This window comes from Podarcis bocagei, assembly GCF_964188305.1.
Source record: "Podarcis bocagei genome assembly, chromosome: 8".
NCBI classification, from domain to species: domain Eukaryota; kingdom Metazoa; phylum Chordata; class Lepidosauria; order Squamata; family Lacertidae; genus Podarcis; species Podarcis bocagei.
In genome coordinates this window covers 42,060,058-42,077,122 of record NC_138133.1, presented here as the reverse complement: position 1 = coordinate 42,077,122, position 17,065 = coordinate 42,060,058, and the positions used below count along the sequence as shown (strand labels likewise).

At 38.4% G+C, this 17,065-nt stretch overlaps 1 protein-coding gene across 7 annotated transcripts in view; it reads left to right on the top strand.

Annotated features, from left to right (window-relative positions):
• Positions 1 to 15,673, top strand: part of GNAL (G protein subunit alpha L) — a 180,060-nt gene extending 164,387 nt beyond the window's left edge. For all 7 annotated transcript variants that reach the window (XM_081205624.1, XM_081205625.1, XM_081205627.1 and 4 more), the window contains 7 exons: positions 8,358 to 8,412; positions 9,549 to 9,622; positions 10,731 to 10,789; positions 11,028 to 11,148; positions 11,518 to 11,648; positions 13,506 to 13,573; positions 14,037 to 15,673. In XM_081205624.1, the coding sequence (XP_081061750.1) occupies positions 8,358 to 8,412; positions 9,549 to 9,622; positions 10,731 to 10,789; positions 11,028 to 11,148; positions 11,518 to 11,648; positions 13,506 to 13,573; positions 14,037 to 14,183 (655 nt within the window). In that variant the 3' untranslated portion in view covers positions 14,184 to 15,673. The remainder of the gene's footprint in view (positions 1 to 8,357; positions 8,413 to 9,548; positions 9,623 to 10,730; positions 10,790 to 11,027; positions 11,149 to 11,517; positions 11,649 to 13,505; positions 13,574 to 14,036) is intronic.
• The last annotated feature ends 1,392 nt before the right edge of the window (positions 15,674 to 17,065 follow it).

Below are 17,065 nucleotides of genomic sequence, written 5' to 3'. Positions count from 1 at the left end.
CTAAGTGAATATTTCAATATTTGAAACTTTCATAGTAAAACAAAAAAATACTTTCCGGACAAATTCCTAAAACTCTTAATTTCACATTTGAGATATGGAAACTTGTGTCCCTTATATGTAACATGAGTTACCCATTTTAACAGTTACATAAATAGGTTACAACAAATAAACTGAATTTTATTTTAAATGGCTATTAGAATTTGAATCCATTTAAAGGTGTTTGTTACCTTACTAGACTGAAAACCAGAGGTGTAAACTATTTAGAATGCAGTTTTGTTGTTTGCCCAAATGTAATGTGAGCTTGCACATTTTGTTTAGTTATTGCTGCCCTCTGCAGGTTGCTTAGAGTATAATGAAAAGGGTGTTTGATGCTTGGAAAAGCAGAGATGAACTTTAAATGCAGTTTTCTAGTGACCAAATGTTTTGTCCATGTGACCAAATTATTTGTTATAATCCATAATCAAAGGGAAAGGGATTGGGCGGTGGAGAAGGAAGGAAAATCCAACCTCAGCCACATCTTATTAGCTACAAGTTCTTATAAGAACCAGTTGGAATAGAAACAGTTCAAAGAAAGGAGGAGCCAAAAGTTGCTGATTTTTCAGCAGAGTGTACAATAGAGACCCGGCAGTCCCAACTCTGCTGCAGCCTGATAGAAAGGCTATATAATATGGCGTCTCTGTAGAGTTCAGATAGGGATTGGTCATCTTTTCAGTGGTACAGTTACTTTAGACTCTGAATTTAATGGTTTTGCAGGAGGGGCCTTCATTAGATGGTAACGTGTATTACAGTGGTGCCTCGGGTTACATACGCTTCAGGTTACATGCGCTTCAGGTTACAGACTCCACTAACCCAGAAATAGTGCTTCAGGTTAAGAACTTTGCTTCAGGTTGAGAACAGAAATCGTGCTCCGGCGGCGCGGCAGCAGTGGGAGGCCCAATTAGCTAAAGTGATGCTTCAGGTTAAGAACAGTTTCAGGTTAAGTACAGACCTCTGGGACAAATTAAGTTCTTAACCCGAGGTACCACTGTACTTACTTCAAAATGTGGTAAGCCACCCCTAATGCTCATTTTGCTGAGTGGAGCACTGGACATCTGTTCCTAACATGGTACGTTTCAAAAGGCTGCCTGAAACAGTCCTATACACCAGGCAAATTAGGCCCAGCAGGCTAAAGATTCCCCAAGGCTGGTGTCTAAGATTGTTGTCTTGGTAGCATTTTGAAAGGTACCCTGTTTCTAACAACCAATCATTCACAAGGAACCTACTGTTTCTACTGGAATTGTATTAAGATTTCTTTCAATAGTAAAGATGATGTTGAGATTAGGACTAGGATTTTTTATTATTATTTGTACCCTGCCCATCTGACTGGGTTGCCCCAGCCACTCTGGGCAGCTTCCCACATATATAAAAACCTTGTAAAACATTAAACCTTAAAAGCTTCCCCATACAGGGCTGCCTTCAGATGTTTCCTAAATGTTATATAATTAGTCATTTCCTTAACATCTGATGGGAGGGCATTCCACAGGGCGGGCGCCACTACCGAGAAGGCCCTCTGCCTGGTTCCCTGGAACTTTGCTTCTCACAGTGAGGGAACTGCCAGAAGGCCCTCGGCGCTGGACCTCAGTGTCCAGGCTGAGCGATGGGGGTGGAGACACTCCTTCAGGTATACAGGGCCAAGGTTGTTTAGGGCTTTCAAATAAAAAATCCTTTTTATCCATGTCTTTTTTTAAAAAAGCATGCCTTACTTTTCTCTATAAAATTCTCTCTATCTATCTATCTATCTATCTATCTATCTATCTATATACATATCAATCACACACCAAACAGTTACAACGGTTCACATTACATTGATTTCTGTGGTAGTATTAAGCACATGCTCCAGGCTTTTCAATTTCAGCAGTTTAGAAGGGGTTCCTCACAAGTAAATATCCATTTTCTTTTGATGCGTGAAACCTTAGCTCCAAACCTTTTCGAAATGGGGGGGGGGGAGTGCAGGTTGAAATCTGCACTTTTGTGTTTTCTGCCTACATAAGATAAATTTTAAGATCGCTTGTCAAAGAAAGTGTCAGATGTGTTTCCAAGGCAACTTACTAAAGATACTTAGAAATCTAAAGATAGATATAATAATGTCAGTAGCTAAATAATATTGTTCATCTTGGCCTTTTTCTCTTTAACAAATGTGAAATATTTAAGATAGATTCAGAAGTCTTCTAACTATTGCTGTTTTGGGCAGTTTATTGCAGTGTTAGTTCATGTTAGAGCAAAGTGGTAAAGGAAAACACAGTAAGATGCACAGGGAAAGGAAGTTCCCTGTTGGCAGGCAGGATCGACTTGTTTGTCCTTCCGATTTTCTCAGCCATATAACTTGATTCAAAATTCTCTCCCAGGTTTTATATTCTGGACAAACAGCTCACTTTGCTGCAAGGAATGTTTGTGGCCAAGGATTGAGATGGATTACTTTTTTAAGTAGCAAACCTGTTTAAGGCATGATCCTAAGCACATTTAAAGGTAAAGGTACACTTGACCGTTAGGTCTAGTCGCGGACAACTCTGGGGTTGTGGCACTCATCTCGCTCTATAGGCCGAGGAGCCAGTGTTTGTCCGCAGACAGCTTCTGGGTCATGTGGCCAGCATGACTAAGCCGCTTCTGGCAAGCCAGAGCAGCGCACGGAAACGCCGTTTACCTTCCCGCTGGAGTGGTACCTATTTATCTACTTGCACTTGGACGTGCTTTCAAACTGCTAGGTTGGCAGGAGCAGGGACCGAGCAACGGGAGCTCACCCCGTCACGGGGATTTGAACCATTGACCTTCTGATCAGCAAGCCCTAGGTTCTGTGCTTTAGACCACAGCGCCACTGAACCCTGTGCAACTGATTTCTAAGAAAATGTGCTACTTCATTGAACTATAGGATTCTCACAAAAGCTGTATGAAGTCAGTTAAGCCTTTTTATGTGGCAGTCAAGGGCAACACTGTTTACTGTGGTTTCATGCCTAGAAAAATAAATGTTTGAGTGTAAAGTGTTGTTCAGATTTTACGAAAAAGCACAAGGAATTAATTTTTTTACATATGCAAACATAGATATCCTGTATATATTAAGAGGGGACTTGCATATGGTTGGTGTATTATCATTAGAAGTTTATCAGACATCTGATGCAACGAGAACTTTTGAGCAGCATATAAAGGTAGTGTGTGTTTAAAAACAAGTGCCTTAGAACAACCTGTCATGCACAGGGTTTAAATACTTATGTGTGAGAAGGAAGGTTGTCAGGGTCCCATTGAGGCTGCTATTGCCTTTCTACCAAAAAGCTCATCCCTCTGCACTGTTACTATGCATGGGGGGGGGGTGACATTCATCTTGCAGAGGAGGGATTGGCATGGACGTAAGTACAAAGTACCTTGCCATTTCCAACCTTAAGCAAATCTTCACTTTGCCTTGTAACTTTCACTAGATTTTGCCAAAATAGATATGCTGTGGAGGATCTGTGATCAGATCTCCAAATGTTGTGTATTTTCACTTAGAGCTGCTGCTATTATCCCTGCCAACTTGGATCCTGGCCATTGTTCTGAGGGAGAAGTTAACTCTTTTCTCTCAGTACAATGTGAGTACCTCTTCTGTTGCCACTCTAGCAGCAGTTTTGAAAGGTGATTGGAGTCAGGGAAACAGCTGTGCTTAAAGCGGTGTCACAGCCCAAATAAAAATCTTAAAGTGCTTGTAGTTGCATTGAGCAAAAGGAAAATGTGCTGGAAGCTCCAATCACAGAGTAGTGTGATCCTTCCACAACTGTATCATACAATATGACATCAGGAAAGGGGGCTATATGTCTGTTTTAGTGGCATCATAAGCCTTAGAAAATCAGTCAAATCAAGCCAGCACTCCAAATTACAATAGCTCTACTATTCTGGGAAAGAGAGAGGTTTTAGGTTTATCCTCTAAACCAGGAGGGCTGTGTGTGTCTAATCTGTTGCCCTCCAGATCTTGTTGAGATTCCATATTCATCATTCCTGGTGCTTCATCACGCTAGCTGGGGCTGTTGGTACCTGGAGGCTGCAGTTTAGCCACTGCTGTTGCAAAACTAAAGTGGTTTATTGAGGAGAGACGTATAAGCCTGCAAATGAACAACAACTTCTCATTTCCTGTAAACTAGAAATAACCTAGCATTTCTCTCTGCTTGATGTCTGCTCTTCTTTAAAACTTTAACACCACACTTTTATTTCCTGGTAGTCAGCCTGTTGCCATAGCAACAGGTGTTGGAAATTCAGGTAATATGAGTCAGGGCTAATCCTGCTAATACGTACATCTTTCCTAGGAGCCTTGTCTTGGTTCTTCCCTGTCTTATGCTTATAGCTGTGCCCTGTATCCCTTGTGAAAATAAACCTTTTGGTGGATTCATAGGGTTCCTAAATCTAAAATAATGCAGGCCACGTTATCTTGTTGATAGGTTATGGGGGGAAATATTTTAAAACTCAAGTAAAAGCATTAACAAAATACCACAATTGAGCAAAAAAATGCAAGCAGTGGTCCACATACAACAAATATAAATAAAAGGTGAGCTCTTTCGTTAATCAAACTAGCCCCATTGAAATCAGTAGACAAGTTGGAGAATGAATGTTTTCCTATTAAAAAACCAAAAAGTAATACAAGGAGCCAGAAAGTTGATGAAGGAATATTTTGAAAACAACTGGAGGAAAGGGATAGATGTAAAAACAGTGTGGGATGCTGGGAAGGCAGTTGTTAGGGGATATTTCATACAACAAAACTCAATAGCATATAAGAATAAAGAAAAAAAGAAAAGGGAGCTTTTAGAAGAAATTAAAAGGAAGGAAAAATTGGCCTATGCAAGCAAAAATAAAGAGAGATTAAATCAAGAAATTAAATTACTGAGAGTAGAATACAATAAAATTATAGAACAGGAGGTAGAACAACAAATCAAATTTTGGAAATATAAAAATTTTGAATGGGCAAATAAACCAGGCAAGATCCTTGCCTGGCAATTAAAGAAACAAAGAAATGAAAAATTAATAAATAAGATAAAAGTAGAAGAGAGGACAATAAGGGATATGACAGAAATTTAAAAAGAATTCGAAAAATATTATAAAAAATTATATCAAAAAGATGAAGTGCCAACAGAAGAAATAGAAGAATATATAAAGAAAAATAAATTAATAGAGATAGCAGAAGAAGACCATAAATTCTTAAATGAACCAATATCAACCGAAGAAATTAAGGAATCAATTCAAAAATTAAAAATAGGGAAATCCCCAGGTCCAGATGGCATACCAGCAGAATACTATAAAGAAATGTTAAATGAATTAATTGACCCACTAAAAGAAGTAATAGAGGAAGTGGTAGAGAAGGGGAATATTCCAGACTCTTGGACTCAAGCGTATATAACGCTCTTGCCAAAACAAGGTACGGACTTGGAATCTGTCTCAAATTATAGACCCATTTCGTTGTTGAATTCGGATTATAAAATTTATGCAGGATTATTGGCTAACAGGTTGAAAAAATTTATAGGAAAAATAGTGCATAAAAATCAGGCTGGATTTGTGGAAGGAAGACAAATAAAGGATAATATTAGAAATATAATCGACATAATGGAATATCTACAAGTAAGAAGAGATAAACAAGCAGCCCTGATTTCAATTGATGCGGAGAAGGCTTTCAATAAAGTCTCATGGGAATTTATGAAAAAACTATTAAAAGAATTGTGTCTAGGCGAAAAATTCCAAAAAGGTATAAATGCAATATATAACCAACAGAAAGCAAAAATTATTATTAATGAAGAATTTGGAGAAGAAATCAATATCTTTAAAGGTACAAGACAAGGATGCCCCCTATCCCCAATGTTATTTATAATACTATTAGAGGTTCTATTAAAGAAAATAAGGCAGGACAGCCAAATAAGAATAGTAGTTGGTGAAAAAAGATACAAGTTAAGAGCCTTTGCAGATGATGTTATGATCACAACAGAAAATCCCCTACAATGCACACCTAGAATATTGGAATGTATAAATGAATATGGCAATTAGCAGGATTCAAATTAAACTATGGGAAAACCAAAATATTAGTGAAAAATATGGAAGAAAAAGATAAAGTGAAATTACAAGTAATTACAGGATTGGAAATTAAAAAGAAAATAAGGTATCTTGGAATAAATTTAACAGCAAACACTATAGATGGGAAAACATGGAATGAAATAAAAAATGATTTGCAAATATGGGGGGAATTAAATCTTTCCTTACTAGGGAAAATATCGGTAATAAAGATGAATATATTACCAAGGATGATGTTTTTATTTCAAAGTATCCCAATACTAGGAGGAGATAAATGTTTTAATAAGTGGAAAAGAGATTTGGCTAAATTTGTGTGGTCAGGGAAAAAACCAAAAATAAAACACAAAATAATGATAGATAAGAAGGAGAGAGGAGGATTTGGCCTCCCTGACATGGAGTTATATCATGATGCGGTGGGTCTGACCTGGCTAAAAGAATGGATCAAATTAGATGACTCGGATGTATTGGATTTAGAGGGAGTAGAGACGAGATTTGGATGGCATGCCTATCTAATAGATGAAAAAGTCAAAGTGCATAAAGGCTTCCTAGGGCATATAGTCAGAAAGTCTATATATAAAATATGGGAGAAATATAAAAGACTCCTAGAACCGAAAACTCCTTGGTGGGCATCGCCAGCAGAAATTGTTGCAGCGAAAAAATTAAATATGAAAGAAAACTGGGCTACCTATAAAATGATATTAAAGGAAGAAAACGGAGAATTGGAATTAAAGGATTATACAGAAATTAAAGCTCATATTAGTGATTGGTTTCAGTATATTCAAATTAAGTACAGATTAGCGAAAGACAAAAAGTTAGGATTTGAAAAAGAAATATCAAAATTCGATAAATACTTAATACAAGAAAAATAAAAAAAATATCTAAATTGTATAATTTGATCTTAGAGTGGGAAACAAAGGATGAATTGGTTAAAGCATCAATGATCAAATGGGCGCAAGATAGTGGGAAAAATATTATGTTTGAACAATGGGAAAAATTGTGGAAGGAAGATATGAAATTCACTATGTGTTATACATTAAAAGAAAACTATCTCAAAATGCAACACAGATGGTATTTAACACCTGAAAGAATAGCAAAAATGAATAAAAATTGTAGCAATGTCTGCTGGCGATGCAACACTGGAAAAGGTACTATGATACATATATGGTGGAATTGTTTAAACATCAAACAATTTTGGGAAACAGTATATAACGAAATGAAAAAAATGTTCAGATATTCATTTAGGAAAACACCAGAAGGTTTTTTATTGGGAATAGTACCAGGAAGCCTAAAGGAAGAAGACAAGACCTTATATTTATACGCAACAGTAGCCGCAAGGCTATTGAGTGCGAAAAATTGGAAAAGAGGTACTGTACCAACAAAAATAGAGTGGCTTGCCAAATTATTGGAATACTACAATATATCCAAAACAATGGGAGAAATTGGAAGGATCTCAAAAGAGAAGGCAGACAGGGACTGGAAAGTGTTTAAAAGATACTTGCAAAACTATATCGAAAAATCAGAACTCCTATTAGAATAAACAAGTTTCATTTCAAATATTGGAATACTAAATAAGATGGATAACAATGTGTAATAGAAAAAGAAGTATGAAATTAGGTTAAAGGTGTGTGAAAGTAAGTAATAGAAGTGGAAAGAAATTGCAATTGAGTAGATTGGAAGTCTAACACAAAGGGTGAGTGGTGGTGGATGGTGATGGGAATTATCTGTGGGATTGAGTGTAGGTATGTTGTATGTATGTAGGTATGTTGTATGAAATGTATGTTTGTATGTGTATTAATGTTGAATTATTTTAACAATAAAAATTTATTTTTTAAAAAAAGAAATCAGTAGACAAGTCTTTCCATTTTAATGGGGTCTACTCAATTTCTTAGTTGGCCAATAAGATGGCCAGTAAATATGCATGATGAATTCTTAAAAGTTTGTATTTTAGAAAGTGAAGGTGCTACACTGTTTCTGCAGAGATACACTAAACCATGCACATCCACAGGGTTGTTATAGTGGTTGCCTAAACTTCTTTGTTTGTTGCATTAGCTTTTTAAAGTTCTGAATATCACCTTTTACATCTTTCTTGACAGGTAATTAATCCAACATTTGGATTGTATAGGCTTTTATTGGGGGCCCTTGTACTGTAAAAAGTATTGGATAAATGGTGTTTTGGCTGCAACTTTAACCATGTTTCTTCGATTACCCACCATATGTATCATAATAATAGTGGGGATGAGGCAGCTGTTATTGGGTGTTTTAGATACATTAGATTTTCCATGGTTAACAGCTGTGTTTTCTTTCAGCTTTCTAGAAAGAATAGACAGTGTCAGTCTGATTGATTACACACCCACAGATCAGGTGAGTAAAGTGGGAAACAACTGGCTGTGAACTGTAAGCCATCTTCATTTCTTTTATTAAAAAAATGTGTCCAGTGGTGTCCATCTGCTGAGAGAATAAAACTGTCAGTGGAACAGGAATGCAGTGTCTGGTATTTCCCTTGCATGCTCTATGCCACTGAAACCTGCTCTGGGTTCCTGAGGGACCCTCCAGAACAGGCTTCAAAAAATTGCCTCCGTCCCTGTTCTACTGGTAGATTTGTTTCATGAGTGCACAGACACCACTGGATGCAACCCATAGTATTTAATTTTAAATATACTAATTTTAAACCGTTAGGTGGGGAGGAATGTATCAGATGAAGGATGAGTTAATTCTGTCATGTTTGCTTCCTTAAAATTCAGAGATTACAATCACAGAAAGAACGCACATCATTTTTTGAAGTGTTCTAGTCCTTCATCCATGACTGGTGAATTTAGTTTTTGTGAACAACAGGGTCTTTAACCTTTTCCCTTCCATGCCATGTGGCAGACTGCTTTTGAAGCGGGGGGGGGGGGGGGGAGATTAAAAACAATTTATTGTATTGTGGGGTGGAGGCAGCCATTCAAAGAACAAAAGTAAAATAGTTCCACCTTGCTTGATTCTAAGCAGGTCTTCAGATCCTGGCCAGTATCAAAAAGTAAATATCGCCTGACCTTGTTTGCATTTCCTGATGCCCAAGAAGCAAAACACATCAGACCTTTTCACTGCTGATTGTGAGGCACGTGCCATCATGGTGTCTGGCACAGACACAGAGGCATGCCTTTTCAGAGGGAATTTAGCCAGATATGGTAAGAACTGTGCAGTTTGAGAAGTTACCGAGAAGACAGAGCCAGCTGACGAAACAGTTGTGTCAATTCACATTGTGCATCAGTTGCCCTGAAATGTTGATATATCAGTTAAAATTGTATAGTCCAGGGTAGACAATGTGATGCCTCCCAGATGTTGTGGGCAACAACTACCAGCAGACCCAGCAGAATGGCCAAGAGTCGGGGGGTGAGGAGGGTTGTCATTCAAAACATCTGGAAGAACCACGTTGGCTACTCCTGTACTCCTAGTATAAACAAGTGCATTTTTAAACCAAAAGACTACATACTTCTGATTCTGTTTTTCCTTTCCAGGATCTCTTGAGGTGTAGGGTTTTGACATCGGGGATTTTTGAGACAAGATTCCAAGTAGATAAAGTAAACTTTCAGTGAGTACATTAGTATTGTAGTAATCTGTAATTTTTGTCATTATGGTAAAGTAGAGGCGACCAAATTGAATTAAAAAAAATTATAGAACCATTTTTTTTTCAAATAATCTTGTGGGCTGCAACAGGATTGCACAAGAGAAGAGCAAAGCTTGAAACGTATACAACAGCTCCATTTGTTGCACAAGCCGTTGCTGATTATTTACTTCTTTTGGAAAATTATGGTCCTTGAACTTTCAAATTTCAGATGAAGTCTTTCCAAGGCTTTATATAATGATAATGAAAGAGCGGAAGTGTTATTTCACGAGTCCTAATTCAAATAGCACATTAAAATCACTGGGTTTTGAATTTTTATATTTGATACCTACAAAAGCAATGATAGCTACTACAAAGAGAAGTTTAATTAACATCTAGTCTATGTTTGCTGTTAATACTTTTTTCTAGTCTGACTGCAGCAATGAAGCATTCCCAATGAACCATTTTAATACTTTTACCCATTTGAAATTTTTGGTATATTCTGGAATGTTCTTAGGCCTAAAATATATGCTGCCTCTCAAAATGATTACATACTAAACAGTGCTTATAAAACTCTAGTAAAGCTGAATAACTTTCTCAGCCTTGTAAAAGTATTGTAGGAATGTCAAGTTAATTCCTTCTGTCCTATGAATCACTAGAGCAGGCACAGGCAAACTCGGCCCTCCAGATGTTTTGGGACTACAATTCCCATCATCCCTGACCACTGGTCCTGCTAGCTAGGGATCATGGGAGTTGTAGCCGAGTTTGCCTGTGCCTGAGTTTGAGGATCCTTCCCCTTTTTCTCAGTAGACTTGTTTGGCCCACTTTCTTGTTGCATTTTGGGTCTTGCCTTTGAGACATGTTTGTAAATTTGCACTCTCGGCCAGACTCCCCCCCCCCCCCACCTTCACAGCTGATCTGTGTTTCCCCAACTATCTGTTAGTATATAAATAAAACATTTTCGGGAAGCTGCGGGAATGTCCCTTTTTTCATGCAATAAATACTGCCATTTCATTTGGAAGTTTAACAACATAGCATGCAAAGTGTAACTTTCCTTGTGCATGCCAAAACGTAACACCCTCTGGCTTTTCAACAGCATGTTTGATGTAGGTGGTCAGAGAGATGAAAGAAGAAAATGGATCCAGTGTTTTAACGGTAAGCAATATATTCACATTATGTGTTCTAAGAATGTTTCCAGCCCCCTTATTTTATGTTGTAAGTGTACATAATTTAGATTGATCTGAGTTTCTAAACCTTCAGAAATCTTTACCCTTTTGTCTGTATATCCTAGATTGCATTTATATAAATACCATCATAAAACATGTTTATTTACTGTGGCAGTGAACGCAACACAGTAAAAGTCTTATTCTCTGGGTGTTCTGTTCTCCTCTAGATGTCACAGCTATTATCTTTGTCGTGGCCTGTAGCAGCTACAACATGGTCATAAGGGAAGATAACAACACAAACAGATTACGGGAGTCCCTGGACCTCTTCAAAAGTATCTGGAACAACAGGTAAAATTCCCATACAACAGAGCAACTATATTGGGAGGGGGGACAGTATGTAGCATTTCTAGCTTTCCTCTGCTGCCACCAGGCAAGCACTGGCACACCAGACTGGGATGGGATACGCAGAGAGTGAAGATCACTTTCTGTGCTCCCCATCCCCCCACCACCACCACTGAGTGAGCACTGGTGCGGCAGGCGGGGGCAGGACGCATCACAAGATGCCAGGCCCCCTCAATGGGGGCAAGTCGGCCCCCCTGCTTCCAAGCTTCCTTGCCTTGCTTCTGTGTTGCCAGAAGCAACTGGCTAGCTGCTGTTGGAAATTAGGACACTGAATGATGTTTGTATGAGATTATTCTAACATGTGGGTCTTTGCAGGTGGTTACGGACAATTTCTATCATTTTGTTTTTGAATAAACAAGATATGCTGGCTGAAAAAGTCTTGGCAGGGAAGTCTAAAATTGAAGATTATTTTCCTGAATTCACACGTTACACTGTACCTGAAGATGGTGAGTTTATCTGCATTGTGATTAAGTAGGTAGGGTAATCTTTGGTTTCCTTTAATGTCAAAAGTTATGTCACACATATATATCAAAGCAAATATATCAACGCAGAAGTTAAGATATAGTTTGTTCCAAGTAACACTAATAAACCTTTAGACAACCAATAGGCTGGTTAGTTCAGATGGAAGTGTGGCCTTGCTTGGCAGTCACCTAGGAGAGGAAAACCAGCAGGGAAGGAGGAAAGAGTGATGAAAACTTCCAGCAATTGGGCTGAGCTGCAGACTATCCTGAGGATTGGTGGGATCTCAGTAGCACCCACTACTTCTGCCGCAGCAGGTCTGAGCAGAAGATCTGACAAGATACGCCAGTCCCCTGTGCAGCTCTGACATAGTCATGACAGAAGCAATTAACAGCTGCTGCCTCAGACAACCTTTTTGATAAACCCCTTCCTCTTCCCAAACTTGTAGAGCTCAGAAAGGTAGTTCTTTCCTGACTTTGCATCCAGTTTCAGAGGGCCATAGTTCTCTAGTGCAAAACGTTCCAGATTCAATCACTAATATCTCAAGGTAGGACTAGAAAAACTCCTCTGTCTGAAGCTTTGGATAACTGCTGCCTGTCAACGAAGACAATACTGACATGGACAAATAGTAGCTTCCCATGTCCCCACATTTCAGAATGCCTTTGCAGGTCAATGAAGGTCAGTACGATATCAGAAACAAGACCCAGCACCTCCCTCAGAGGTGGGGTGGGGCCACTGGCAGGCACAAATTTTGGCTGACTACCAAGGTCAGATTTGTAGATCCCTGCCCTTGTGGTGCCTTGCTAACAATCCTCTACTCTTCCACATTATCTTAATCACTGTTCCTTCAGAGCCCTTCTCTAGTCTCCCTTTGCCTCAGTAAGTTTTTTATCTCATTTTCTACCTAATTTTTGTTCATATTTATCTTTCTCAGTCCCTTGCCCGCTTTTCACTCTTTCATTGGCCTTCTTGCTTCTGGACTTCCTGCCCTTTGGGTTTCTTAATTTCCAGATTCTTTTCCCAAACTCTACCAGACAAAGTAACAAATACTCAAGAGAAGCTAGACTGAAAACTGCTTAGCTCCTTGAACTACTGAGCATTCCATGTGACTACACCAGATGAGAATCATGTATGAAGGTTTCATTGCCACAACCAAAATGTAGATAGCCTGGGAGCAAATCCTCTACTTGTTTAAATGTTAATGCGTTCTGTGTATTATTTTTCCTATCTCAGACAACTGTTGCTTTGTTGAGCAATTCCTTTCTTCCAACTCCTCTTCCTATTGCGTTGTGTTAGGGCACTTCCCCACCAAACCTACCTTGATGCCAAGCCCTCTTAACCTGTTCACAACCACCCTAAAGGCTGCCTGCTTCCTCCTCCTCCTTCAGACTGTTTTGCCCTTATAGAACTCAGCAGGGAGGCAAACCGATACAAATGTCTCTACCTGCCCTTGGCTCTGGCTCCACCTATACTGTTGGCCTCCCTACTGGTCCAATGAGCACCAGTCACCACTGGTTAGACGGTAATCAAGAGAGCAGAGAGCATTTGCCCACATGGGAATATTTTAGCTGATGTATATTACAATGATGAAAGTATAAAGTTGTAGATAATGATGTACCTAAATGTTACTATTGCAAGGAATGTTGCTTGTTCAGGGACTTCTGGGGATTAAGTGTGTGAAATGAAGTTAATAAATGTTCTTACGTTTGACAGTATTAGCCATAAAATTGTATTGATACATAAAAGGCAGTAAATTGTCCATGCTTATCTAATCTGCCTTAACCATGCTTTGCTTTTTTGTATCTGCATGTGATTACTACTTATTTATTTAATGTTCCTAACAGCAACGCCAGATGCAGGAGAAGACCCCAAAGTTACAAGAGCAAAGTTTTTTATCCGGGATGAATTTTTAGTAAGTGACACTTTAAAAAACATTGACTGGCTGTGTTAATTTACTGTCGATAAACTCATTTGATCAGAAAGGAGTTTTAGTATAATCTTTGAAAGTTATAGAAAATGTGTAGCAGCTTGAAATCCAGCTGTTATTTAAATATTAATCAACTATGTCCCCGTTTTATAAATCAGGAAAAAATGCCTGGTCACTTGTCTAGCTACGTAGAATTATTTTGTCTTCTATCTGGTATTCCTTTTAGAATGGCTTGCCTTTCACCTCCAGCCCATTTGTGTGAACCAGGTAACTAAGATTAATGCGTGTAACCCTCTGGTTTTAGATTGGACACGCACGCACACTTTGCCATCTCCAGGTCTGCCTTCCACTTCTCAAAGCAGCACTTTGTTGTGTTGATAGCTGTCCAATGGCAGGTAGTTTGTGCCTTTCAAGTCTTGAGTCTGTATTGGTTTTCTTCCCCCTGCAGAGAATAAGCACGGCGACTGGAGATGGAAAGCATTACTGCTACCCCCACTTTACATGTGCAGTTGACACAGAAAACATCCGCAGAGTGTTCAACGACTGTAGAGACATCATTCAGAGAATGCACCTTCGGCAGTATGAACTATTGTAATTGAGAACACCATGGAGCCTGTGGTTTTAAACATCATCTTTTTTTCTGACTTCTTCATGTGAAGTAAGAGGGAGATGCTATATAGATACACGTCTGCCTCCTCAGTTTGTTTACTTTGATTAGCCTTTCAACCCAGTTCATGCTTTATGGGACGATGTGTGTGCTTTATTTTTATATGCCACTTCTGTGTCATTCCACTAAGGCCTTGGGCTACCTCTGTTTCCTTAGGTTTGGTTGCATTTTGGTTTTGTTTTTAATTGGACATAGCCTGCTAGTTGTTTTCCCCCCCCAGCAGGTTTGTTCAAGCTGGTATCTGCTAGTTGGGCGACACCATGTCATACTTGCAGTGTGCATGGGTTTCCTTTCTACCGTGATGCTGAAGATAGATTGGGTGGGGGGAGAATAATGCACTTTGTTTTAGGGTTGTGATATACTGTTGAGGATATATACACGCGTGATGTAGCAGACCACAATATTAGTCACAGTTTTTAACATAACTGAGTTGCAGGTCAGCTGACAAAGGTGACCTCCTCTTCTAAGCCATTATTGGCACAGGAAATAGACTAGATAGTGAGGCACAGGGAAGACGAGCAATTTTTCTGGAGGTTTGGAGCCAAGAGTCTCTACACACCTCAGGCATTTGAATTCAGAGCTACTTTTTCAGACTACTTGCATCTAGGCAGAAAATTCACCCTCACTTTTGTTTCTTCTGTCCACAAATGATCCAACTACTTTAGATCATTTTTGGACAACAGTCTTCTCCCTATATATATAATATATATATAATATATATATTATTTTTGTTTTACTGCTGGTTTATTATTATATTGTACAGACTGTAAAGTGTAATATTATTTTGTACAATTTTATTGAAGATAAATACTTGTAGAAGATCTTTGTGCCTTGATTATGGCTGTACCTGTAAAACGAGCTAAGATGTAAGTATGTTTTTGATTGCGCTGTACAGCTTGATGTCAACTTTACCTGCAGCAGTGACTGAAGGTAAAAAACTTCTCTGTAGAGTTTAGGGTTTTTCTGGTTTATATAAAAAAAAATGCTCTTTAGTATAAAAAAATATAAATTATGCAAATTTTAGTCATATACCTTTGAAAGTAAGTTATTACTGCCACCAGATGTTGCAGCAAATATGCCTTTCTCAGTCTTAGCTTTAAAACACTGAAATTGATTCAAGTGTCCAAATTGCAACCTGGTGTTTTCATGGAAACCAAGGATTTTGTTTTACCTTTAAAAAAAACCTATGTTCAGTAATTCTTTGGTCATTCATAGCCAATTTCACAATTGCAGATTGTGAATGTGTAGAAGCACCATTAGATAAAGGCTCTTCAATCTCTGTTGCAACAGCCGCTTTCATTGTGCAAATTGGAAGAAAGAAGAAAAGGTTTAACCCTTGTGTCTGGCCTAAGAGAATTACAAGATGACAATTTTATTTCTCTTAATAAAGAGACCTTAGAAAATGGTTTTATTTTAAATATTGTAGAATCACAATGTGTGGATATTTCTCAAACTTGAATAATTTATGCAAATGACATTCACAAAATAAGTTGTGGTACGGTATAATATAAAAGCAAGAATTGCAGTAGCAATAAGGCATGTCCTTCTCAGTACTATAACACTGCTTTTATATTTTATACATAGGTGTTATGTCAGAGTACATAGTTTCCTGTGTCCAAGGTAACCTGTACAAACGTTTAAAATTTGTAATTGCAATAACAAAATTTAGAAGTGTTAGCCTACATACCTTCATAGATTATGTATCTCTTGGATTATCTTCATCCTTTGCTTTAAATTTAAAGGAAAATTACTCTTTGAAATATTTTCAACCACCCAATGTGAATCAGTTCTTAAAGGAGGATAGCATGTTTGTTGTTTATGTAAGCCCAGGCGTTTTTCCCTGACAACTGGGCAGACATGTTGTGGTTGTAACTCTGCAGAGGGGTCACATTAGTAATCTTTCTAGGTACTGTATTTTCTAAGACCCTTTTCAACACTTTAGTTCCACTCCGAAACTGCTAGTTGGATATATTTTAAGGATTTTTCGGTAATGCTAACCATGCATGTTTCCAAAACGTTAGAAAGACACAAGTGTTTAGGATCAAAATGCAAGATTCTGACAACACCATTTCCCATAAAGTGCATCACTAATACCAAGCATCAGGCCTTTCACTCTTACTGCATTTGCCCATCATGGTAAACCATAGTTAATAGCTTACTTGTAACATAAAGATGGCTCCTGCCACAAAGTGAGCAGGAGAAACAAATCACAGTCCTGGCTTAGTGTAACATGTGGACTTGAGGATTGTGGTTTGTTTCACTATGAACAGACCACAGTTGGTAAGCCAAGAAATAAACCTTGACTTCCCTCTGTGGTTTGGGAGTAAAATAAACAACAATCCTCAAGTTTACCCAGGGGATTGTGGTTTGTTGCTGCCATTCATGCTAGAGGAGAAATTTCTGCATTTACTGTAAATCATTTGCTATGGTTTACTGCAATGACGCACTAGGCCTATATTTAAAAAAATGGGGGTGGGAAGAGAAAGGAGCCGCTTGCCTTCTATTCCACAGATTAGTTTCAGCCAGACATCATAGCACGTGCCAGTGGGATACACAGATACGTCTACAGATCTAAGAGGTTTGCCCTCAATTTTCTGCCAGGTTAGCCAATCCTCTGCAAGCCTGTTAGGCAAGGATTTTGATGATTGGCACATGACTGCCATTGAAAACTACATCTAACCTAGAACAAGGAGACTTCTCTGAGGCCAGTAAGCTACTTCTCCCAATAGCCCTTTTTTGTAATATCTTATTGTAAAATAACTCTACATCAAGGAAAAGAAGTACCACACCAGATGGTCTCGCAGCAATAA